This window comes from Crocodylus porosus, unplaced genomic scaffold, assembly GCF_001723895.1.
Source record: "Crocodylus porosus isolate Cpor-Errol unplaced genomic scaffold, CroPor_comp1, whole genome shotgun sequence".
Classification (NCBI taxonomy): Eukaryota; Metazoa; Chordata; order Crocodylia; family Crocodylidae; genus Crocodylus; species Crocodylus porosus.
In genome coordinates, this window is record NW_017728943.1 from 97,210,143 (window position 1) to 97,234,748 (window position 24,606).

General features: G+C 40.9%; 1 protein-coding gene across 1 annotated transcript in view; it reads left to right on the forward strand.

Annotated features, from left to right (window-relative positions):
• LYST (lysosomal trafficking regulator) overlaps positions 1–12,947 on the forward strand; it is a 122,266-nt gene extending 109,319 nt beyond the window's left edge. The window contains exons 46-53 of the mRNA XM_019549833.1: positions 196–385; positions 1,452–1,588; positions 3,257–3,355; positions 7,326–7,465; positions 7,737–7,834; positions 8,473–8,629; positions 8,843–8,914; positions 10,754–12,947. Of these exons, the coding sequence (XP_019405378.1) occupies positions 196–385; positions 1,452–1,588; positions 3,257–3,355; positions 7,326–7,465; positions 7,737–7,834; positions 8,473–8,629; positions 8,843–8,914; positions 10,754–10,892 (1,032 nt within the window). The 3' untranslated portion in view covers positions 10,893–12,947. The remainder of the gene's footprint in view (positions 1–195; positions 386–1,451; positions 1,589–3,256; positions 3,356–7,325; positions 7,466–7,736; positions 7,835–8,472; positions 8,630–8,842; positions 8,915–10,753) is intronic.
• The last annotated feature ends 11,659 nt before the right edge of the window (positions 12,948–24,606 follow it).

Here is a 24,606-nt window from a genome sequence, read left to right on the forward strand (position 1 = left end):
CAAATTCTGAATTTCACTGAAGAGTCTGGTCAAAATTTCTTTTTTCCTATTTGTTTTTCAAATATAGCTTTAAATGTACAAACCAGTGTAAGACTTGAATCATTCATAGGAGTTTTGACTTTGATTTTCTCCTCCTTAAATAGCTTCACTCTGCTGAACTGTTTTTAATTTATATTTTATTTACTTTTTTTCTAGAGTCCTTTGCCTTGGATAAAAGGTTTGAAGTGGGGTGAATATGTTGGTTCCCCAAGCTCTTCAGATCCTGTTGTTTGTTTTAGTCAGCCACATGGGGAGAGGTTTGGCTCTTTGCAAGCTCTGCCAACTAGAGCTATCTGTGGTCTCTCCCGAAAATTCTGCCTTCTGATGATATATAGCAAAGAACAAGGTCAGTAAGCCCCAGCATCAGAATTGCATATGAGGTCCAATGACCATGCCACGCTTGTCCTCCAGCAAACTCTATGAACTTTCAGTCTTATTTATAGTTCTTGGCAGAATAAAAGGGTAAATCCAGGTATATGTAATATCAATAGCCCAACTAGGGGTGAACAAACAAGGCACTAGCCCAGGGTGCCAACTTAAAAGAGGGAACCAGAATGATAGCTTGTGGGGGCAGGCTGTGCTCTGGCAAGATAAGCCAAGGTCAGGGGACATCACACTATGGCAACAGTAGCCAGGGTCTTTAAATCTCTGGGGCAGATAGGCCACCTCCCATTCCCCTGAAGTCCACAGCTTGCCAGCAGATTTGGTGTTGCAGTACTGAGTGGATGAGTAGGTGAAAAGAGCAGCAGCACCATGGGAAAGAGAAGTGGAGGAGCAGCTAGCTGTTAGAGCATGGAAGTGAGGGCATGAGCAGTAGAAACAGCTGTAAAGCTTTGAAGCAGGAAGTTTTGTTCTGATTTCAGGCTAACTTTGTCTTTTGAGATCATATCATTGAGTTTTCATAATTCTTAGTCTTCTGCCTCCAAAGCAATTTTATAAGTCAGGATTTTTAAAATAAGTGCCCTAAACTAGGCTCTTACTTTCAGTGCCTTAATGTGATAGCCTGGTATTTCTAAAATTTTGAACACCTGAAGTCCTGCTGACGCCACTGATGCTGCTTGGTGGAGTTGGTCACAGAGTGGGGTGACAAATGCTTCTAATATTGCCAGCTTCCCCCCCCCCCAACCCGCACCTTTCCAAATTCTGAATTTCACTGAAGAGTCTGGTCAAAATTGAAAATCTGCACTATTTCAACAAACTCTGGTGCTTAGTGCTTCTGAAAATTAGGCTGCTTTTTGGCCCAAAAGATGAAAGTAGGACCTTAACTGGAGCCATCCATTTTTAAATCTTGGACAGTATCCTGGCCTGTTAAAGCAAGCATGTTGTCTGTTCATTCTAGATGTGTGAGAGTAGCTATCATAGTGTTCAACTGTGTCATCTGTTTGAGAGAATATACCCTGCCTTTTCCACAGGTGTGAGAAGCATGCATAGTACAGATATCCAGTGGTCAGCCATTCTGAGTTGGGGATATGCCGATAACATTTTAAGACTAAAAAGCAAGCAAAGTGAACCCCCAGTAAACTTTATACAGAGTTCGCAGTTCCACCAGGTAAAAATCTTTCTTTCTTTTACCTTTTAAAAATCAGAAATGCTTTTTATGTCAGGCTTACAAAAGGTGCTCTGGCAATGAAGAGCAGAGGTTTCAGTTAGCAGTGTTTAATACAGAACTAGCAAATTGACCGTCAAGAATGACAGGGGGTGGGCAGGGATAGAGCCCCTTGTCTAGCCCCTCCCTTCCCCCCCACTTCAGGTCTGGCCCCTCTCGACTCCCTACCGCTCCACATCCCCCTGGCACCTATACACGTGTAGCAAGGCTGCTTCAAGGCACTGTACTTACAGCGCATTGACTCAGACTCAATTAATGAAGTCTGTTGGAGTATGGTAATTACCACAATCCAGCAGACTCCAGCATCACTTGTATCAGTGTCCCCATGCTGAAAAATGGTGGCAGGGGTACTATGACTAAAGCTCATTCAATGAGCTTTAGTTAAAGTGCCCCTGCCATCATTTTTCAGCACAGAGATGCTGATGCATATAATGCTCAAGGAGCTTTAATTAGAGAAGCTCCTAGAGCCACGCTAATTAAAGCCCCTTCCCCCCACCCCACTCCCAGAGCATGTGTATAGTCGATGGGAGCTAGAATGGATATACCACTTCACCTAAACCAAGGTCACTGATGTGTAAGGTTCTATTTCAGTGTTGCCATGATGGTCCTTAAAGACTTTAAAAAAAAAATTATAATGATTTTAAATCCAGTTATTCAAAATATACATATAGTGGGAGGAAAACAGAAACACAAAGTTGCATCCAGGTCTAACCCTGGCTGTGCTTAGGGACTGAACTGATGAGTGTATGTTATGTTTTGCCATGGAAGAACTACTCAAAGCGCTACATTTATATTTTACATATGAACCTAAAAGCACTATTTAATAAGATCCCACTGAAAATCTTGATGTATGCTTAGATCCTCCTTCCAAGTGTTCCGCTATTGCTCTACTGAATCCCTCTGCTTCAGTGTATGCCTCTCCCCCTTAAAACCTCTCTAGAATACACCTCATTCTGCTGCTGTGTACTTTTAACAGGGAGGTTGCCCTGAATTTCTAGGGCTTTCCAAACAAAGTTCAGCTCAAGAATAGGAAAAATTTATGGGCCGTTTAAATTTTATTCTGCCTTCCACTATACCCAAGTTACTTTTGTTTGAACAGCAATAATAAAACAATATGTTAAAGTCGCGAGTACATGAGCTACGTGAAAGAGCACTTAAAGCCTCATAACTACCTGGGCCTGGCATCCCCTGGTTAAGGTACTGGAAAATTTCAGCTGTAAGGTTCTAGTAATGCTTGGCGGTTTCTAATGAAGGGAACATACTATGGATGTGGATGGGTTTTACTGCAGAGATTCTGGCTGGTGCTGTGACCAGAAGTGTAGTCCCAGCAAGCTGACAACTGAAGCCTCTGAGATGGTAGGTCTGTCCTGTGCTTCTTAGTGACATAACGGAACTTCACTTTTGGTTCAGCTCTCAAATTATGGCAAATGCATGATCCAGTGCAGATATATTGAACTGGTATCTGGCTCAGGTATTTTATTACATTTGGGGGATAATAAAACCAGATTTGGCAAAATAGTGAAGTATAATGCAAAATAGAGTGAGTATTGGAAATGATGCTTTAAATTTTCTCTGATTTTTTTTCTGTTCATCTTATTTTTCCACTCTAAGGTAACAAGTTGTGCTTGGGTGCCAGACAGCTGTCAGCTTTTTACAGGTAGCAAATCTGGGGTCATCACAGCATATGTGAACAAGTTCACCAGTAGTACAGTAAGTATATCAGCAAACTTGTATTACAGATATCAGCTTGTTACATTTTTAATGGACTTTTTCCCCCCTCTTATCCTTGCTGCTTGTACTGACTTTTTCTAAAAAAAAAACTTTTATCTGTGCTTATAACAAGATCGAGTTATAAAATTGAAATTTGTTGAAATGTTTACTGCATATTTAGTTGCAAATTCTTTTTTTCTAATGCACAACTTGTTCACTGAACTTCTAATCAACATGCCCCATCATAAAGTTGAGACTGTGTTCAGTATTTTATTGTCAAAAGAAATGCTGAATTTTTGTGTGCTTATGTTTAAGGACTCTACATGACTGATTCAGTCTAGTTTAGTAGTACTGTACTTTCTGGATTCCTTGCTGACCACTAAGCTGTTGTAGAACACCTAGGCTATGGCAGCACAGTAAATGCCTGGCCATTAAGTCTTGGTTGTTTAGGAAACTCCACCTAATGTAAAACTTAGCAATGCATCTCCTCATCAGTATAGATTTACAACAAACACATCAGACTGTCCTCTGCTCCCTAAACTGACTTCCCTTAGACTACTAAGTCAAGTTCAAGAGCACTTTTTTTGTCTTCAAGAACCATTGCAAACCTCACCACCTTATGCTCCAAGTTCAAGCTATGCTGCACTGACCTTGCCTTCTCTAGCACAGGTACACAGACACTAAACAAACCATGTAGGGAAAGTAACCAATGTGCAGCTGAGAAAAGGAGAAGGAAAGCGTGATAGTTAGACATGTCACCTAACATATTACTAAGAGATGCCAGTTAAAAGCTGTGGGATGATAACCTGTGCTGAAAAAAAATTTTCATCTTCTGTATTAGTAGCCTCTGCTCTGAGTACCTGTAGCATTGTCCTCTGCTCTTCTGAGCAGCAGTAAGCCAACCATTCTTGGCAGTCCAGCCTGTACACATACACAGCCCCATGTACAGGATTCTGAATAACATTGATTAAACTCATTTGTCTTGCTAATTTCATGCTGCTTTTACTTGATAAAGCCAAGAACATGAGCAGCCACTAGTATTGTCTGCTGGGTGAAGAAGACACCATTTTACTAAGATTAGAATTAATCTGTAGAAATTCTTAGCTAATTCCCCATTGTCACCAGAGAAAATTACTCATTAAGAATTTTTCAAGCCCCAAGCAACTGCAGTTTAATTTTTGGTCATTAGAAAAGCAAACTTTTGTATGGAACATTTGCTTTTCAAGGTTGCTAAAAAGAGACTCTAGCAATGCATGCATTTGAAGCAAGGAATTTTAGGTCAATAAACATAAGTGCTTTGCTTTGCTGCTCAGGTGTCATCTGCAAGATCCTCTTTACCAAACCCCTCAGCACTGACAATTCTGCATACCCAAACAATATGATCTTGCTGCCAATTATGTAGCTTCTGTTCAGTATGGGGGATGCACACATGTTTACCAGCATCTGTTCTACTTGCAGCCCCTCAGATAATTGTGAAGCAGACTCTTATAAATGTTATGTGTGAAGTGTCAGCCAGAGCAGATCTTCATGTAAATTGTGCTCCATATAGACTTGGAACTTAAAAGGTCATGTTCTTCTCCAAAGTAACTCCTCTGCAACTTCTGAGGTTTCTACTAGTTACTGTTGGGGCTATTGTTAGAAACCTTGAAAGCAAGTGGAAATAACTCAAACCAACTAGTTCACATCATCCTTCCAGGTTTCCGATAGCAAAAAGTTTAAAATGTAAGTGCATAGGAACTCTTGGGCCTCACTGCCTACATGTTGTAGGTACTTACCAGTACGCAGATAACTAAGACATGCTATGATGTAAGCAATAGGCAACAAACTGGGACTGGCATCATATTAGGCAACCAAACAAATTTTTATGCACTTATCTGATATTCTTATAAATGGAGTACACTGTATCAATTAAAGCTTAATTCTCAGAGAGATAGGTATAGGAGATGGGTATGGTGATGGTCGTGAAGCCAAGGAGGCCCACTTTCACAGCTCCAGTAAACCAGGGCGCTTTTTTGAAAAATCTCAGACCAATACTCGGCTGCTTTCCAGGTACTGCCTGTAGTGTCTGTCAGCCTCAACCACTGTGTTAATAAATATTGTTCTCATAACATCTTAAATCGGCACTCAAATTTACTACCCTCGTCAGTTGTCAACCAAGTGATTCTGGGTATTGGGAAGTCATTTGTGCTGCCCTTTAGTTACTGGCTGTCTGTCAGAGGTTAACCTTGCTAATGGAGAGGAATTTTAATAATGTGCATTGTTGTAGTGAATATGACACTGATTGTGATCTCAATTCTCTATTCAGATGCCACTAGCACAGTCATCCAGCCTAATCCACAGAAAAAAAAAACTGGCATCCTTAAATATATTACCAGCTTCTGACTAACTTTTTTCATACTTGCAACACTAATTAAAATTAATGGTGGACATGAGTACTGGAATATTTTTTTCAAAAGAAATGCGTTTTGAGAGAGTTGAGGGAAGAAGCGTCTTCAAAGGGAAATGGGACCAAATCTTTTAATTTATCCATCTGTGTCCTAATAGTGACGAAAAATCCCAAGCAAATATCAAATAACAACAAAAATTTGCTTTGAATGCTTACTGTATAGTGTCAGGATGCAGACAATGAACAAAACAGACAACTGTATATAGAAGAGCAGCAAGATGCAAAAATGCAAAAAAAAAAAAATAGTTCAACAGAAAATTGTAAGCCTTTGCTTTTTGCTACTTTTCCATGAAGACTTGTTTCTAATTCTGTTTTTTTATGTTTTCATGTGTAAGGGCAGGCATACATCTATAAATGTAAGCTACTGTGTTACTTCAACAATGTATGGAAAATGGAGGTTCTTACCAGCAAGTACATAATAGAGGGTTTTTTAATTTTGTTTTGTTGTAATGAAACATCTTTTAAATCATATTAGTATTAAAACATAATCTTGCTCTAATCACCTGAATACTGATCAGAGTAACCTGGAAAACAGTGTATAGGAAATCCTCAGTTGGCATGCTAAGCATGAAGTAAGTCTGTGCCAGTTTCTCTGATCTTTCACTGATTACTCTCTCCAACTTCTAGATCTATGTATGCGTCAGGTTCCTCAGACAAATATGTAGAGTGTTCATTAACATGCTTCTAAACGCATGAGGAAAAATACTATGGCAGAGAGGCTTCCCTTTCTTGCAGAGATATTGGAATTAATTTTTGTACACTGACTTTTCCTTAATTGAAACATAAATTTTCTGATTTAATACCCCCTTTTTATTCAGAAAGTCTAAAAAAATCTCAAATTAAATAATGCTACACTAAATAAATGATAGCTCTTACATGTAATATATTTCGTGAATTCTCTATTGAACTAAAATTTCAAATTTCATGTATTTTAACTCTCACTGAATTTCATTTTTTTTTTTTTAACTCTGCAGAAGGACTTGGCAGTGGTTCAGTGAATTCCGAGCAAGTTTAAAATATTTTACCATTGGTTTGATTTTTAAATGCTGGCTGCTTTCATTGATTTTAATTTAATTAACATTTGAGAGCCGAGGGGGGACCTTATTTCCTCTATCCCCAACACTTCCTTTCTAGATACATATGCAGATATAGCTGCCAAGTCCATTTATGTTGTTGAATTGTCAAAAAATAAACCAGCCCCGCAAGAGCCTTCTTACTGTTTTATAGGTTTTGGCATGAATAGGGAAGATATAGTATAGTACCTTTCAAATGAAATATCGTATTCCATATACCTGTGTCAATGTCTCATACTTATTCTCAAATCCAACAAAAATACCCACACTGAATGTATTGAGTATATAAGTAAGGAGGTTCCGTCCTTCCTTACATCTGCAAATGTTGATCCAATAAAAGCAGTGGAATTCAAATTCCAGTACCAATTCAAAAGCAAAATTTGGCAAGCTCAAAGGCAAACATTTCCAAAACAATAAATAAAAATGTGGTGTTTTTAATGTTACATTTCAGCCGTCTGAAATAGAAGTGGAGTCTCAGGTACATCTGTATGGTCACACCGCAGAAATAACCAGCTTATTTGTCTGCAAACCATACAGTATAATGATAAGCGTCAGCAAGGATGGAACCTGCATAATATGGGACTTGAACAGGTACAAATATGTTTTCCTCAGTTCAAAAATGCATGCAATTTCACCTCTTTTAATAATCCTAAAATGTAAAATTGCCTCATAACTGTGTATTTTAATCTAAAGAAAGAAACAATTTGTCTTTTTTTTGTTTGCAGTTTAGTTTAAGTCAAGAATGAGTAGAAAAGTGTGAATATAATTTATCATATACATATTGATTGAAATGTCCATCTTGATTGATCTTAATTTTTTTACCCTAAACTAAAAATTATCAAAGCTCTTTGTCTCTCTTAAGACTTTGCTATGTCCAGAGCCTTGCTGGGCACAAAAGTCCAGTGACAGCAGTCTCTGCTAGTGAAACAACTGGTGATATTGCAACAGTTTGTGATTCAGGTGAGTACAGTATCAAAGACATTTAAGACTTATACACCATATTTAAAGATGAACCAATTTTAGAATTGGTCATTGTATCAGTATAATAGAACCTCATGTAATAGGAATCATTTGAGCAGCCAGCTAATCATACCATTCACTTTTTCTATATATAGAAAAACATCTGTCTTGATACGGAGATAATCCTATATGTGGGTGAAGTGTTGGTATATAATTGACAAACGTGATCTTCTTACTTTTAAAATATTCTATGAAATTCCACTGTTTTTCCTAAAATTGAACATAAAAATGTGGAGATAACTTAATCAGAACTGTGTGCTTAAAATAGTAGCTATTTAATTTATAATGATCAGTTACATGAAAACTAGCTTTTTGGTGAGTTCATATTGTGTTTGTCAGTGGAAAGCTATAGAGCTTGGTAGTAGAAATTGCTGTGAACACTGAGGGTTTGGGTATACAAGAATTTTCTTTGCTTTAACTATAGTGAGTATAAGATAATTGTACTTCAATATCTGTGGCATAGAGAACTCCTAAACTTTCTGATTTGTTTAGAGCTAAACACGCCTCTGAATATCTACAACTGCCTAGTCATAATTAGCCTAGGATTTTATTTTTGATGTTTTGACATTTTGTTGCAGTTGGGGGTGGTAGTGACCTGAGACTTTGGACAGTCAATGGTGATCTTGTAGGACATGTACACTGCAGGGAAAGCATTTGCTCTGTTGCTTTCTCCAACCAGCCTGAAGGAGTTTCTGTCAACGTTATTGCAGGGGGGCTTGAAAATGGAGTTGTAAGGTAAGAGTTTGCACTTCCCTCCCTTTCCTTTGTTCTGGAAGTCCTTTTATAAAATGTTTCAAACTAATGTTCTTATCTTGAGAATGTATGCAGTGTTCAAGGTTACTCGACTAATTACTATGTGATGCATTCCCTAAATTGCATATGTTTATCCCTAAAATAGTTCTGGAAAGGTTTTTTTATGTCTCTAAACTATTTTTTTTTTCTTGTGAGGCTGTGGAGCACATGGGACTTGAAACCTGTACGTGAAATAACATTTTCCAAATCGAATAAACCTATTGTAAGGTAAAGTCTCCTCCTTTTTTGCAATGTGCAGTAAATGTAACTTCTGTTTGTTCATAAAAACAAAACAAAACCCACCCACAATTGAACACATTGACATTTGGGAAAGGAATGAGTAACAATACTATCTGAAAACAGGCACACAATCCTACTAATTAATCACAGAAGTAAAATGAGCACAAATACATAGTAGCAGTAATAGCTACTCAGTTGCTAGCATGATGAGATAAATACAGACTGAAGCTTTCAGGATTCCTGTGTGAATGATGGTTGCTCTTTTTAGTCTTAAACTTCTTTTTTCCAGGAGCTCTTAAATTCAAAAGATGTTCCTAATTTTCAGTTAGGCAGATTTTAAATAATTATGAGTTTGAATAGTAAATAATTTATACAATAACTAATTAAACAATATGTTTTGGCCCTTGCAATTTTGTCCTGGTGGCATGGAGACCAAAATTAAATACTGGAAACTACAATCACTTAAGCATCTGTATGACTTCACTCATGGGAAGAGCCCTGTTAATCACTTGCCAAAGCAAGGCATGCAGACCCAATCCTGCATGTCTTGTGGTATGATTACCCCTACATGAAGGACTTGCAGAATTTCAGGCCTAATTTTCAGATTTAGTAGTAACCCAGCAGTAGTATAACTAGAGCAGGATGACAGAGACAAATATTGTGTGCTTTGGGGTGGGAGGCAAAAAAGGGGCATTTGCCACATTGCAATTTTGTTCACAGCAGTAAGCAGGAATTGCTGCTGCTCCTGTGTGCAGCAGCTACTGTGGACACCCAGCCACATTCTTACATTGCTGTTAACCAGTAACAACACATTACCTACAAAAATTATACTGGTGCCACTGCTGAAACACCATAACAGTGTTGTTGGCTGTCATTAAATCAACACTTCCTGCAGTGTGGTAAATGGGTAAAAACACGTTGCATTTCAATCTGTTCTGATTCAACCAAGTCAAAACCTGGGAGCATCGTAGTCTTTTACATGCGCAGCTTGTCCCTGTAATGATTGACAACTAACTCAAAAATTAGCTGTGATTGTGGGAGAGGGGGAGAATGGACGAAGAACTATTATGGACACTTCTTTCACAAGCACTTAGTGGGGCTTGTAAATCTTTAGGATCCCAGGGTAAAAGGCTGTCCTTGTCTGTCTTTACCTGTAGTGATTAGTGATATACTGTAACCATGCCTCTGAAGCAACAGAAACTCTATTGGAATAAAAGATCAATAGTTGATTTAAAAAAAAAGTTTACAAGGAGGGAAAATGGGTGGTGATACTGTTTTGACATTATCCTTTTTAAGATGCTTATAAGAAACTGTACAACCTATGGTGAGTTGTTCTCTACCTGTGTGTAGAGATTTATTTTTAGATTTAAGAAGGGGTCTCAGATTTAACTTAACATTGTGTTAACTCATCTTTCTGGTGGTTAAAATGGACGTTTTTGTACAATTTTCTGGATTTTTAGTTTCTTGAAATAAAACAGTTGGTAGGATCCCTGAGCTGTTGCAGTAAATCGGGAAATATCTGACTAAACTATGTCTGACTAATGTCTGTACTGTACCATGGCATTTGCCAACTTCTGTCTCTAGTCTTCCATAAGCCATGTGGCCCCTGCACTGAGAAATCCTTCTACCCAAGCTAGAGGGCAGAAGGAAGTATGCCCCCACAGAACAAAAATATTGCTTTTCATTTAACTTTTTCCTCTGACAGTGAGCAAGCAATGTTGGGATGACTGCAACTATTATGTACTTTATTTTTCTAACTTAGTTCCCCTAGTTTTTAAACTAAATAGCATCATTGGCTAAATGTGATATAATTTTTTTGTTTTTCAGCCTTACATTTTCCTGTGATGGTCATCACTTGTACACAGCTAATAGTGATGGAAATGTTATAGCTTGGTGTCGCAAGGACCAGCAACGCTTGAAGCTGCCCATGTTCTATTCATTCCTAAGCAACTACGCAGCTGGATGATGAGACTCTTTATGCTGCTAAACCACCGTGACTCTAAAGCACTTTAAAAATCAAACTAGATGCTAGAACCTTTGTTGTTTAACTGGATTTTGAAAAAGATTGATTATCTGCCAAACAAGTAAATTGATTTACAAAAAGGCTATTGTAAAATGTATATATGCATGCCTAAAACTTAAGCATATCAAATTCACAAGGAAGCTCTGGTCTTATATTTTGATACCAGCAAAGTGATGCATAAATGCTCCAACCAACAAACTGAAATGCTGCAGTGTGAAATGTAATAGTATTTTTTTAATCACTTCTTGGAAACAAGTATTCCCAGTGTTGACTCATGAGTGGTAACTCTTCTTTCATCTGTTGTAAAATAAGAGTAGCATTAAATTCTTAAATATCTATAAGAATGTCAATGAGTATATCTGGTTAGTTGAATATAAGCTGGCTTTGAGATAAGTGCCCGGTAACTTTAAAATCCAAGATTCAAAATTGCTTTTTTAAGAAGCAAGTGACTCAGTAGGTGCTTTTTGCACCAACCATTTTATGGTGTCAGTAATGCTAAAAATTGAACTTGTGTTATGAATCTTGATAGTCTGTAACTTTTGCTGGCTCTCTCTTCATCTCTGATGGTCTAAAACCAGACAAACAAATATGCTTGTGCCTTAATACAGGCAAACATCTCGTGCTACCATGAAGCAATACTTTAAACCAGGTTTTTATGTAATTGTAAACTGCAAAGATTCGTAACATTAGTTATTGTGAATCTGTGTGGCAGAATGTTTAATTTGCATCCCAGAGCTAAAAATACCCACAAAGAATAGCACAGATGTGCTCCCATTTATTGTCATTGAAAGTTAGATTTAAACATCTTATAGCATATTTAACTGCTTGACTTATCAATGTTAACTGGCAACAAATCATTTGGAAAAATTTACACAGATATACAGTGCAAATACACTATTTATTCCTAGGTGCTATTTTTTGAAGAAAGTACTGCTGATACAAAGTAGAAATATCAAATTAGGCCAGATCAAAAGCCAACTCTTTATAAGCTGGCAAAATTAATTTTGAAAAGAACTCTTTGGCGGTAGCCTAAACATATAACTGACATAGTGAATAACTTAATTATTCTGAGACTGAGTATTGACTGAGGGTAACTATTTCCTCCACTACAAAAATATTAAAACCCAAGATTGTCACATACATAAACCTGTGAAGTAATTTAAAACATTTTCCTCAAAATCATTTTGCCTTGAAATTGTTTACACAGTCCACTTCTAACATGCAGATTTTTAATTGTTCTATTTCATTTGATTTAGTGTCTGTTTCAAATACTGTACCATAACTTAACGAATTCTAGATCTTTGTATGTGTTTATGTATTTTTCTTTGTCACAAATCTGTGAATTTCTTTTGAAAATTCCAAACATAAAGGAATTTACAGAAATTCTTGTGACTTTCTAGATTTTCAAAAACTGTCCACCTATGCTATTTAAATGTCTTTCCATAGGTCCATATAATGAAAGTAGATAATTGGTCCAGTTAAACAAATGGCTGAATACTGTATGAATTTAAACTGCATATATTATAGATTCATTGAATGGGATGGCTTTAATCATGTTTTTCTTAGTCTAGATGTTAATTTAAGATCCAAATACAAACTAAGAAGTTTGGTTTATGTTGAAGTGATGTGTTTAATTTAAAAAAAAAAAAAAAACTTATTTGGGAACTTCACGTACTCCCATATTTGAATCTGATTTTGGGGCGTTGCTCATGGAGTCTTATTTTTAAAAGGCAGAATTCTATTTGTTATAAATCTGATATGCAAAATAGTTGGTCATGTAAAAAGTGCAATATATTTTTATGTAAAAACACAGATGAATTTTTGGAGCGGGGAATAGTTATTCAGCTTGATAACAACATGTTCTAGAAATATGTTTAAAACACCTCACAAGAGTACATGTGTATGTCATTGAAAATTCTTGTAAATAATCACATGCTACCTTATCTTTGTATACACTGCCACTTAGGTTGTTGGGTAATAAATAATTTGATACAAATATCTGTTTATGAAATAACTGAAACAATGTTTTTGGTTGAATTTGAAATCAGCACTCTCCCTGGAGCAAAAGGGTGGTTGGTGGTAATAGAACACTGATATTCATACCTGTGTCTTGCACTTTAAATTGTTCACTTTGGATCTTTTAAAGGGAGTATATTGCGTTCACAGCAGAAGCAGTCACAAAGCTAAAGTCTTGCTTTTTGCATCTATGCAACCCAGAACATTATTAGAGTTACTTGAATGGAAACCACGGTAGAATTTGCGCCCAGATTTTCCTTCCTCCCTTCTACTGTGATAATTTAGAGGAAGAGGAAACTAAGTTCCCCTCTAGGCTAGGGACATTCAAAAAGCCTGAGCCTGAATTGATTCAGTCTTTGCAGATTAGTCTAACCTGGCTAGGCTAAATCATTTTGTAACTGCACAGACATCCCAGATGTGCAGGCACATGCCTGCAGTCGCTCAGGCTAGAAGCTGGGGGGCACCAAAGCAACCTTTCCTTCCCTTCTACAGTACTTAACTGAGGGGGACGTAAGCCAGGCCCTGGCAGGATGCTTTGATTAGAGAGGGATTCCTCCCCACTTCTGACGAGCCCAGCAGGGAATCCTTAACGCAGTGTTTATCACCCCATTAAGAAAACAAGAGGGACATTACCTGTTGATTCTGCCTTTTGTCCCATCTGCCACAGCAGAGACTGTAGCCAGCATGTGGTCTGATAGCTAATGATGAGAGGCATCTCTGTAAAGCAGAGGGGGAGGGGAGGGGGGAGCAGGGACGCCTGCAGTCTGTGCTAAGCTGCAGCCGGGGAGCAGAGGGGAGGTCACAGTCCTGCTGTGGAGCAGAGCAGAGAGCCCCATCCAGCCCAGAGAGATGCCGGGATGCTGGGGGTGTCTGGTTTAACTTGAGTCAGCAAGGGGTCTTGGACAGATAGCATAAACTGATTTGGCTCAAACCAGTTTATGCTAAGTCTGATACTACATCCAACCAGGTTTATCTCAAACTGGTTTCAGCCATTTTCAAACTGCTTTATGTGCACTGAATATCTGTTCTGTTACAGGTTTAAGCCAATTTCTGATCACTTAAACCGGTTTATGTGTAATGTCTGTCCAGAGATGCATCATTATTTGACTCTGATTCTTGGTACCCAAAAACCATTGATTAGGCCTCATCTGGAGTACTGTGTGCAGTTCTGGACTCCACGTTTTAAAAAGAATATGGAGAAGTTAGAACCCAGAAGCAGGCAACAAATGATCAAGGGCTTGGACTGCAAGTCATATGAGGAGAAGCTGAAGGATCTAGGTATGTTCCACTTGCCAAAAGGTACTCAAGAGGGGACATGATAGCAGCCTTCAAATACTTGAAGGGCTTCCATAAGGAGGGAAAGCACCGTTTTTCTCTCTTGCTGCAGAGAGGAGGATGTAAACCAATGACTTGAAATTGCAGCCAAATAAATTTAGATTGGATACCTGAAAAAAACTTGTTTAATGTTAGAACAGTGAGGTAATGGCAGAGACTGCCTGGGGAAGCTGTGGACTTCATCACTGGAGGTGTTCAAGAAGAGGTTGGACAGCCACTGGTTGAAGATGACCTAAGCGTAGCTATGCCTGTTTTCTAACAGGAGTATTTCCCATGCTTCTGGGCTTCGCTGGTTGCTCTTTCTCTGCCCTTTTCTGCTATGAGTCAGAGTGTTTTTAAACTTTCCCAGGGCATTGGGTGTTGGGTACAGCCAAGGCTGGAGACTTCAACTGGGGTGTGCCAGTGAGGAGCAAATCCGGAGGTTCCTGGCTAGAGAGTCTTGCCCTCCTCAAGGCCTGGCAAATTGCCATTCTTGGGGTCAGGAAGGAATTTTACCCCATGATTAGATTGATATGGACTGCAAGGTGGTTTTGCCATCCTCTGTAGTGGGGGTTGTAGCTCTCTACCTGGGACCACTTGAGCTCTGTGACCACAGTTCTTCAGTATACAGCCTGTAGGGGTGGGCAACGTTTTTTGACCAAAGTGCTGAAAAACACCATAATGCCCACCTCGGAAGGTGCTGGAGTGCCAGCATGGCAGAAAAACAAAATGAGGGCAAGAGGTACATTGCTCCCCACCCAAAGCCCCTGCCCCCCCAGCCAGGGCTCTCTGGCTATCAGCAGCCCGGGCTGCTGTGAGCAGGGCTTGCAGCATCCCAGCTGCCTGCTGGGAGCAGTCAGGGACCCTGGCTGGCAGCAGCTCCCCAGAGCCGAGGCCAGTTGCAGCCAGAAGGCTACAAACAGCTGCACCAGGCTCATCACCTCCGTGCCAGGAGCAGGGGAGAGACCAGGGCTGCACTGCCTCAGGCCCTGCCCCCACTGCTCACTCTGCAGCACGCCTGCATGTGCTGGTGCAGAGCTGGTACTGGAGCCCGGCGCAGCTGTTTGGAGTCTCCCAGCTGCAGCTGCCCCGGCTCTGGGGAGCTGCTGCCAGCTGGGGTCCCAGGCTGCTCCCAGCAGGTAGCTGGGATGCTGCAAGCCCTGCTTGGAGCAGCCCAGGCTGCGTTGCTGGCAGCAGCTTCCCAGAGCCAGGGCTGGTTGCAGCATGCCAAGCAAAATGGCCTCGTGTGCCTCGCTCGGCACGTGTGCCAGGGGTTGCTGATCCCTGGTATAGGGGAAGGGCTCGCACTCCACTAGGGAGACAGGTATCATCCTCCCCTGGTTAAATCACACCTGGTTGGTCTACTATGACAGATGCAAGTTGGAAGTGTGATACCTTTTTTGCAATTATTGGGCTTAATCGTAAGCCACTTGATCAAAATGACATTTTAGAGTTAGGAAAAGATCGAAGAAAATTGATTTCCCTAACTGTTTGATGTCTGGCACATCATCTAATGATTACTCATGTGGAGAATGCTTCCTCTTCTAGCTCAAGAGGTTACTTTTATGTCAGCACAAACAGCTATGGGTTCAAAGCCTACTGCTAACTGATGAGAGGGAATTGTGGTTGCACATGATGGAATTTTTTCCTCCAGTTGAAAAATTAAGGTGTACTTAATACACAACACATCTATAGAAGCAAGTTTTGCCATTTGAATGATCACTTTCTATTAAAGGAGTTCAGTGTTATAGTATTCAAAGATAAATAGTTTTTAAACCCAGTACATGACATTCTTTGAATTATATAGATGTCCCTACCTATTGAACCAATACTTATTCTCTATCATCTTATGTCTGTAATAATTAGTCTTTATAGATGGAACTTTTAAAGCATGACTTAAATCAACAATCTTACAATAAACTTCAAGTGTAATCCAGTTGTTCCATTTTGCTGCTTCAGTCAAACATTAGCACTAGAAAGGCTAAGGTATGTCTGGGAGATATTGACAAACAGCTAAAACTCCTAATATTTATAATTGTGTCCTGCCTTCTCCTTTCTCCCCAAACATGAATCCCAAAAAGTTTAATTATCAATCCTAAAATTGAGAGACTTTGGAGCGTCAAAACATCCTTGAAAATGGGACTAATTACTCTTGTCTCTTTCCCTCAAGTACCCATGATCAAGTTGAATTACAGGCCCCTTGCAGGGACAACATTAAATAGACCACTGTTACAGAACTGCTAATTATATACAGATTGTCAGGGTACTCTCATTTTTCAACTTAATTTGAATTGGCACTGAAACACCACTGACATTTTGTGGTTTACTCTTCATTTGTAACGATAAAATTACGTCCCAAGTCAATGTTAAACCACCCCTCCCCCCTAAAGCTGATTTTCACTGTTGGGCCATTTCATCATCAAGTTTTCTCTAACAACTCTGCTCAAAAACTGTTAAAATATTAGCTGTGTATTTTTTTTTTTTTTTTTTCTATGAAGAGGTTTATATGGGAGGTTGTCAGTAGGGCAGGAAATGAAATGATGAGCTTCAAGCTGAAGAAAGTAGAGTGGAAAGAAGGAAAAACAGATGAAAAACTAGCAGAATATAGAGCTCACAGGAAGCTTTGTTAAGTGTGTGTTCAGCGGGTCGGGGGGTCAGTTGTTAAAGAAACATATTACCACGGTGATTGAATGGCTGAGGAAATTGATACTAAACTGCTTGGATCATTTGTCCTGGGGCAGAATTTGAACCAAAGGGTGCCTTTAAAGGAATCTGTTTGATTCAAGCTAATGGCCTCAACCGAGTTAGTGACCTGAGTATTTGCATTACAAAAGTCTCCTATGAAGATGGTGAAAGTGCCAAAATATTATTAAGTAGTGCTTAATAGAAGAACTTCAAAATGTCATGGTTTGTGCTGCTTTTTAGAACTACTACTTCCAAACTACAGGAAGGGAAGAAAGATGAAGGGTATAGGAGCTGGTTGAGGCTAAACCAACACTGAAATGTCTCGAGTCCATGAAAGGTAGCCTTCCCAGCATCTTATGCCCTGTTTCACTTGTGGAGATTAGTAAACTTAAACAATGATTTACATGAGCAAAGAGCTTTTCAAAGAGGTTTTATTTTAAGGTTGTTTTTCTGGTCTGTTCCATCACCTTTTACATTGTTCCATAAGTTTCTTGCGAGTTTGTCATTACAACTGCCCAAATGTTTCTCTTATTTTTGTGCAAGGTGGTCATTGTCATTTGGCTCATGGCACCAACTTTTTTTTTTTGCCAGGGGAGGGGTCTAAAATGATAGACATGTGGAAAGTTTGTGCATTTCAGGTGACAATCCTCTTCCCAAGGTGGGCCGGGGCCCTTAGGCCCCCATGCAGCTGATATTTTCCTCTGATTCAGCTGATATTTTCCACCCAGAAAGGCTGCTTTTTTTAAATAGCCATCCATGAATGTACATATATGAAGCAACATGCAAAAGGAATATATTTGTAAAACATGTCTTTATTAATTAATCCAATTTATTAAATATCAAATTTAACATGTAAAGATGCATCCAATCCCCCAAAATATATGTAAGGACACATCTATCATCTATCAAAAGTGTTCCCTTAATCCAAGCTAATGACTTGTTTTCTTCTCTTTCAGTTTCTGATGGTTCCTTCTTTTCTGTGGGTGTTCTGCTTTTGTGTCTCTTTATCTCTACATAATTTACTCCCTGTTTTTCCCTGGAACTCCTCTCTGCTTTTAAACTTATTCCAACTTTATTTTTAAGTGTTAGCTCGTGGAGCTTGCACTTTCTGTCAGTATTCAACACTTTTCAAACTTTCTGGTTTGGATGCAGGAATAGGGACAGATCCAGGGAGGTTCAGTGATGTGAATGTGTTTTTTACACCCCACCCCCTTCTGTCACTGCTGTCCCTGGCTGATCTGGGCATATGGGGAGTGCCAGAGCAGCCCCTGCCCTTTTCTGGCTGTGGACTACAGCTGTGTGGGGTTCCAAGCTCAGTAGCAGCAGCACACATTCTTACTTCCAGCACCTGTTCACTGCCCAGCCTCCATGTCCCATGCTTGCTGGGAGCAGGCACTGTAAGGAAGAACCTGTAAACTGCTGCTGCTGTCCCCAGCTGATGCATGCATTGGGAGAACCAGAGGCATTTCTGAACACACCATTCCTCATGTCATGGGAGAATGGGAGTGAGGTATGTCTGAAGTGCCAGGGTTGGACACCAGTGAACCCCATTACCACTGTCCCCGGAGGGGCAGAGCCATTCCTGCCGATGACTGTAGGGAGCAACTGTGAAGAGAGCCAGGTTCAGCTGGGTATAGCAGTGGTGGCATACTAGTTCCTCCTTCCGGTGCTACCTTCCAGCCAGTGGGGAAACCTAGCAGGGGAGGAAGGACAAAAAGGGAACAGGGACTGGAAGGAGGAACTGCTGCTGCCACTGTCCTCAGCCAAACCTGGCTTCCCATACAGCTGCTCCCCACAGTGACTGACTGGGGCAGGCCAAGAGTGGCTCTGACCACCTACCAGGTCAGCTGGGGACAGTGGCAACAGTGTCAGTTGGTGTCCAGCACAGGGGTTCTATCCACACTTTGCATCTATCCCCATCTGAGGCGTGGTTTACCACATTTCCCTAGAATAAATCCTGAATCTGCCCAGGGGCAGGAGAAAATTACTTTTTCAGCACCATATTTCATGGTGTACAGGTCAATGTAGTGTACAAGTCAACTCCATTTTTCTGATCCAAAAAGTTGGGCGTTGTGTAGATCCAGTGTATAGGTTCACCTAACTATTTGGATCAAAAATATGGGGTCAACTTATACCAGCCCCTGTGCGCCCTCACTGCATGCTGGGCACCCAGGGGTGAGCATATGCTGCAGTGCTGCTCACAGGGGATTGGGCTGGGGTCAGCTGGCATGGCCCCGTCCCCTGCAAGCAGCACTACCTGGGCTGCACCAGCCAAGCACCAAGCCCCATGCTTGGCACTTGACTGGCACGGCTCAGGCAGTGCTGCTCACAGGGGATAGGGCTGGGCTTAGTGCCTGGCCAAACCATGTCTCCATGGTAAGGGCAGAACCTGCAGGCTGTGCTCAGGCTGGGCCCGGCCCCTGGCCCCATGGTCTCCAGTCAGTAGGTGAAGAAAGTTGGATCAAGCTAGGGCAGTGCTGGGGTGGGGGGTCAAAATTATTGACATGGTGTATAAGTTAAGGTAGAAGTATAAAGGTAAATATTTTGCCTCCAAACCTCGACTTCTATACACCATGATATACAGTACATTCCAAAAATTTCCACCACCTTTCCAAGTAAGCTTTCTCTGTAGAATTCAGAGTTGATAGGGTAATAGTGCTTGTTTAGTTCAGTTGGTTAGAGCAAGGTGCTAATGACACTAAGGTTGTAGGTTAGATGCCCCTGTTGGACTAGATGATTTCTCAAGGTCCCTTACTTCTCCAAATTTTTCCATTACTAAAACTTCCCAAAGTTTTTTAAACGAGTCAATGATTTTAGGCACATCACTTCTTTTCCAGGCTAAGTACTAAATGATGAGTGATCAATTCCTTATGACTCTTAAATATTTCAAATTCCTCAGGAAGGTTCAATCAGAACAGTAACAGGCTATCTGATAAGCTGGCATCCTTTTTTTTTCCCCCCTCACTATGTGTCCACCCCTCTCCCAGAACAGTTTAACTCTGGGGCACATCCACTATGTGGTAGAATCCTCCTAACTGACTGCAGTCCCTCCAACCTTTGCCTGTTCCTGTCCCATAAATGTAATGGTGAAGTACCGTTGGATTTTGAAATAATTTTCTTATATTACTGTGCAAATGCGTGTGTGAGGACTGTTGTTCCAGATGGGTGTCGCATTCTTTAGCGCTAATTTCTGATCCAATTTTATTAGATCATTTTGTCATACAACAATGTTTTTGTGGGGGGGTTTTCTATTTGGCTATTTAAAATTGTTTTAAATGGCCATTTTCATATGGCTTTATGTAACGCAGATAATAGGTGTGTTTCATAACTGTGACCAACACTTGCTCAAATTCTGCCAAAGTTCTACTGAGATTTACCTTCCTTTGGGAACATGCTGAAAAGTCTGAATTGCAGATATTGGAAAAATAGGATTTTCCTGTCGCCTGCGGTACACTGTATGTCTCTAAAAGATCTAAATATATTTTTCTTGAACAATTGTCCAAAAAGTATGATATCAATACGTTTCTAGATACTAAAGCTTCCTAATAAATTATCAGAATTAAATTCATTATTAAAATATAAAAGTGCTAAGGGTGATGGGCATGAGCTTAATTCTTATGTGTTATCCCAGGTTTTTATTGTAGTTCTCATAAACAGTTATTGGCCTGAAAGACTTCTTTAGCCACAGTAACATATTAAGTTTGTTGGACAATATGTTTTCTCTCTCTTTACCCAGTGCTTTACTGTGCATTGGTGTTATCCAAAACACCAACTTTCTAAGAAGGCTGGCATGATAGTAATATTTAAAGTTTGGAAGCATCAGTCCCTGTCCCCCTGCCCTTTTTTTTTTTTTTTTAGCTGAAGCCTTTGAAGGATGGAATTTTTTTAAGCTAGGTTTCTTATTTCCCCAAATGCATTGATTTATTATAATCTGCTAGGCATCTAAGAGATTTGTTAGCACTATAATAGGCAGTTTGGAATAGAAAGTTAATTCTAGATAAAATATTCATTTAATTACTGCAATTTTACCTAACAAAGACATTTCATATTTTAACCAATTCTCTAAGTCTCTTGATTCTTTCAGTCACATGAACATAATTAGAACTGTACAAGTCCTGCCATTTTCAGAAATGTTTATCCCCACGCACTTTTAATGAACTAGTTACCCATTTATATTTATAGCTATCCTTTCTCTCTTCTGTGTATCTGGTCCTACACCAATGTCTAGGAGTTCTGGCTTTTAATAGTTAAGTTAAAGTCCTGAAACTTTGTCATATTCTATTATTTCTTTTTGTAGCTCAGGCTGTGTTAATTGGTTTTTGTAATGAATAACTTACTATTGTCAGTGTATAATGCTAATTTATGTTCCTCTTGTCCTATGTTTGTTCCTGTATATTTGGATTACTTCCGACTTGACTGAGCCGAATGGTTTTATTACCGGAGCAAAAAGGAGGGATGATAATGGTCATCCTTGACAACTCTTAAAAAGATCATTTTTTCTTTGACATGTCCAGTTACTCTTACAGCTGCATATATAGAATATATAGCAGATATCCAGTTTGGAAATGTTGGCTCTAGTCCAAAAGCATCTAAAGGTTTTTTTGTTCATTTTTTTGTTTTGTTTTGTTTTGTTTTGTTTAAAGCTGCCAATTAACTCAGTCAAAGCTTTTTCAGCATCTGATAATAAAAATAGGTGGAGTTCATTAGGCGATTCTGCATGAAAAATCAGATTTAATACTCTGTGGATATTATTACTTAACTGCCTATTCATTATGGATGTTGTTGGTCTATATTAATATATTTAAGGAGTATTTTTAAATGTTTGTTAAAACCGATGCAAAAATTTGTGTCGTGGTTTAATAAAGATATAGGTCTATATGAGGTACAAATAGCTAGATCTTTACTTCATTTTGGGATTACTATAATATATGCTTCTCTCCAGGTATTAGGAGTCTGTCCTTCAATATATTGTTAAAAACTTCTGCTAATGGGTGCAGTGATTCTGCTCTTATAGAACAATTTAAAGAGAAGATGGTTTGTAGATAGCTGGGAAAATGGTGAACATTATTACATAGAGGTCATATGGGCTAGCTGCCAGGGGAAAGGAAATGTTCTCTGTTTTACTTTCCCTCACTCTCTTCTTTCATTACTTATTAAACTGAACTGAAATGGCAGAAAAATAGCCTTTCTCCAGTCTGGCTGCTGATTCTCCATTGAGATTGTGCCACCTAATTTTCTTAAGTGTATTTTCCAAGTATGATCCAGGAATAAATCTGGCCTTACAGCTGGAAAATACTTGCTTGCCTTGCTGCTGGCATGGACTCCATCTTGCTGTCTTGCAGCAGACTAATGCAACTCAGTGCCATGTTGCATATTACATTTACTATGTTAAATGTACATAAACCATGAGCATTCATGCATTCAAGCAGTAAAAACATGCTAAATCCATTTGTATCTTATCAGTTAATAACTTTATGCACAAGGAATGTCTCTAAATTGGATAAACCAGTGTTCAACCACTGGCCCATGCACCAGGTCCAGCCCCCAGTGACATCATCTAGTGTGTGGAGCCCTACAGGCCATGGCCCTGCATGCTAGATTTGTTTGCTCTGCCTGCTCACGGGGCCCTATTTTAGCACATAGGGGCTTGGAGCCCACTTTTGGTATGCAGTGCCCGACCCAACCCAGGACTCTCTCATCTGGCCTGTGGAGCCAAAACATTGAGAATCACTGTATTAATCTACCCTCTTTGGCTACTGTGAGACTGTTCCATGCAGGCAACATGAACAGTTTGCACTCCTTACCCAGCTATGACATCAGGCAGGGATCCCTCTGCTGTACCAAGCCCACAGGTGAGAAGGAAGGATCCTGGATCTTTCATTTGTCAGGTTCCTCCGGGATCAAGCTGAAAGCCGGGAGCCTGCAGCCTGAGAGTGTCCTGAGACTGAGGCCGACAAGCACCTCACCACTGCTGGGTCAAGATTCCAGTGTAGTATACTGGGGCTGTGCCTTGCGATCTCAGTAAATGTTATTAGGTGACTACTCAAGTTTCATGTTAATACAACCCAGAGTGAACACATGCTATTATGTCCTAGGTGCCAGTTCGCACCTTAGTTCAGCAGCAGGGAGGAAACCAGGATCCACCAGAAAGAGGGAAAACACCTTTTCTCTCTTGCAGCTGGGAGGAGGGTGTGGACTGATGGGTTGATGTTGCCGCAAAGTAGGTTTAGATTGGATATCTGGAAAACTCTCTTCAATATTAGTGCAGCAAAGCAGTGGAATAGACTGCCTAGGGAAGCTGTAGACTCCCCATCACTGGAGGTGTTCAAGAGGCTGGACAGCTGCTGGTTGTGGATGACAGGGGCATAGTTATGACTGTTCTGCCATGGATATTTCCTATGTTTCTGGGCTTTGCTGGCTGCCCCCTGGGGCTAGGAGGGGCAGCTACCTTCCTCCCCACCCTTCTGCTATGTATGTCAGGGGTTACTACTACTACCCATCAAGGGTTTTCTTAAGCTGGGTGCTGGCTGCAGATGTGATTGGGGGGTGCCAATGCTCCTGCTTGGACTGAAACCCAGAGGTTCTTGAATAGAAGGTCTTGTCCCTCTGCCTTAGGGTCAGGCTGTACCTGGGGTCAGGCAGGAAAGTAACCCCATGGTCAGGTGGGTACAAACTAGGGGGATTGCCTTCCTTTGTGGAAGGGGGCATGGCCCTCTAGCCTGACCTCTTGAGAGCATACTGATAACTTTTCATGGAGGCAGGACACTGGCTGCTGTGGTTTCCTCCGTCACAGGTCAAGCAAGGGAGGTACAGTTACTCCTCACTTAACCTCATCCTGGTTAACATTGTTCCCTTATTATGCTGCTGGTTGTCACAGAGTCACGGAAGTGCCCCATGAGTGTGAGGGTGATTGGCAGAGCTGCCAATCACCCGGGCAGCTCAGGTGCTGGTTACCAGGGCGACCAGGTGGGTCATGTGGCCAGAAGGGGGCAGGGCCAGGCCTTTATAAACAGCTTAGGCCGGAGCCTAAGTTCCCTTCTGGTTGCTGCAGGAGCAGGAGCAGGAGCAGGAGCAGGAGCTGAGTGGTCTGAGTTAAGTGGTCGCAGCCTTACCACGCTAACCGGCTGCGATGACGCGGGGAACAAGATCGCCCTGAAGGGAGGTAGTACTGAGAGCCCTGGTGGGGCTTGGAGTTATGGTTAGGCGTACGGAGCCTCTGTGTTTCTGTTGCAGCCAGATGGCTTGAGTTTAAGTTACAGTTTGAACCGGAGGACTGGATGAAGCTGTAGGGGAGCGAGGAGGCCTCACGGGGGCTCCCCAACAGCTTGGGGGTTCCCGGTGCCCAGTAGGGGCACAGTGCCAGCGCAGCACTCTTGTCTGTGCCGGAGAGGCACCGTATTGCGCCAGGGAGGCGCGGTGTGTGGGGTTGCAAACCCCAGCCCATAAGGGCGGTGTTTGGCCCAGCGGGGCAACCGGACCCAGAGAAGGGTCAAGGGGATAGGCACGGCGGCGAGCGCCTGTGCCCCTAGCGCGGGCGCGCGGTGTCAGCCCTAGAGAGGGCAAGGCCCCAGAGCGGGGCAGGGACAGAGCGCGAGGCGCGCGGTGTCAGCCCTAGAGAGGGCAAGGCCCCAGAGCGGGGCAG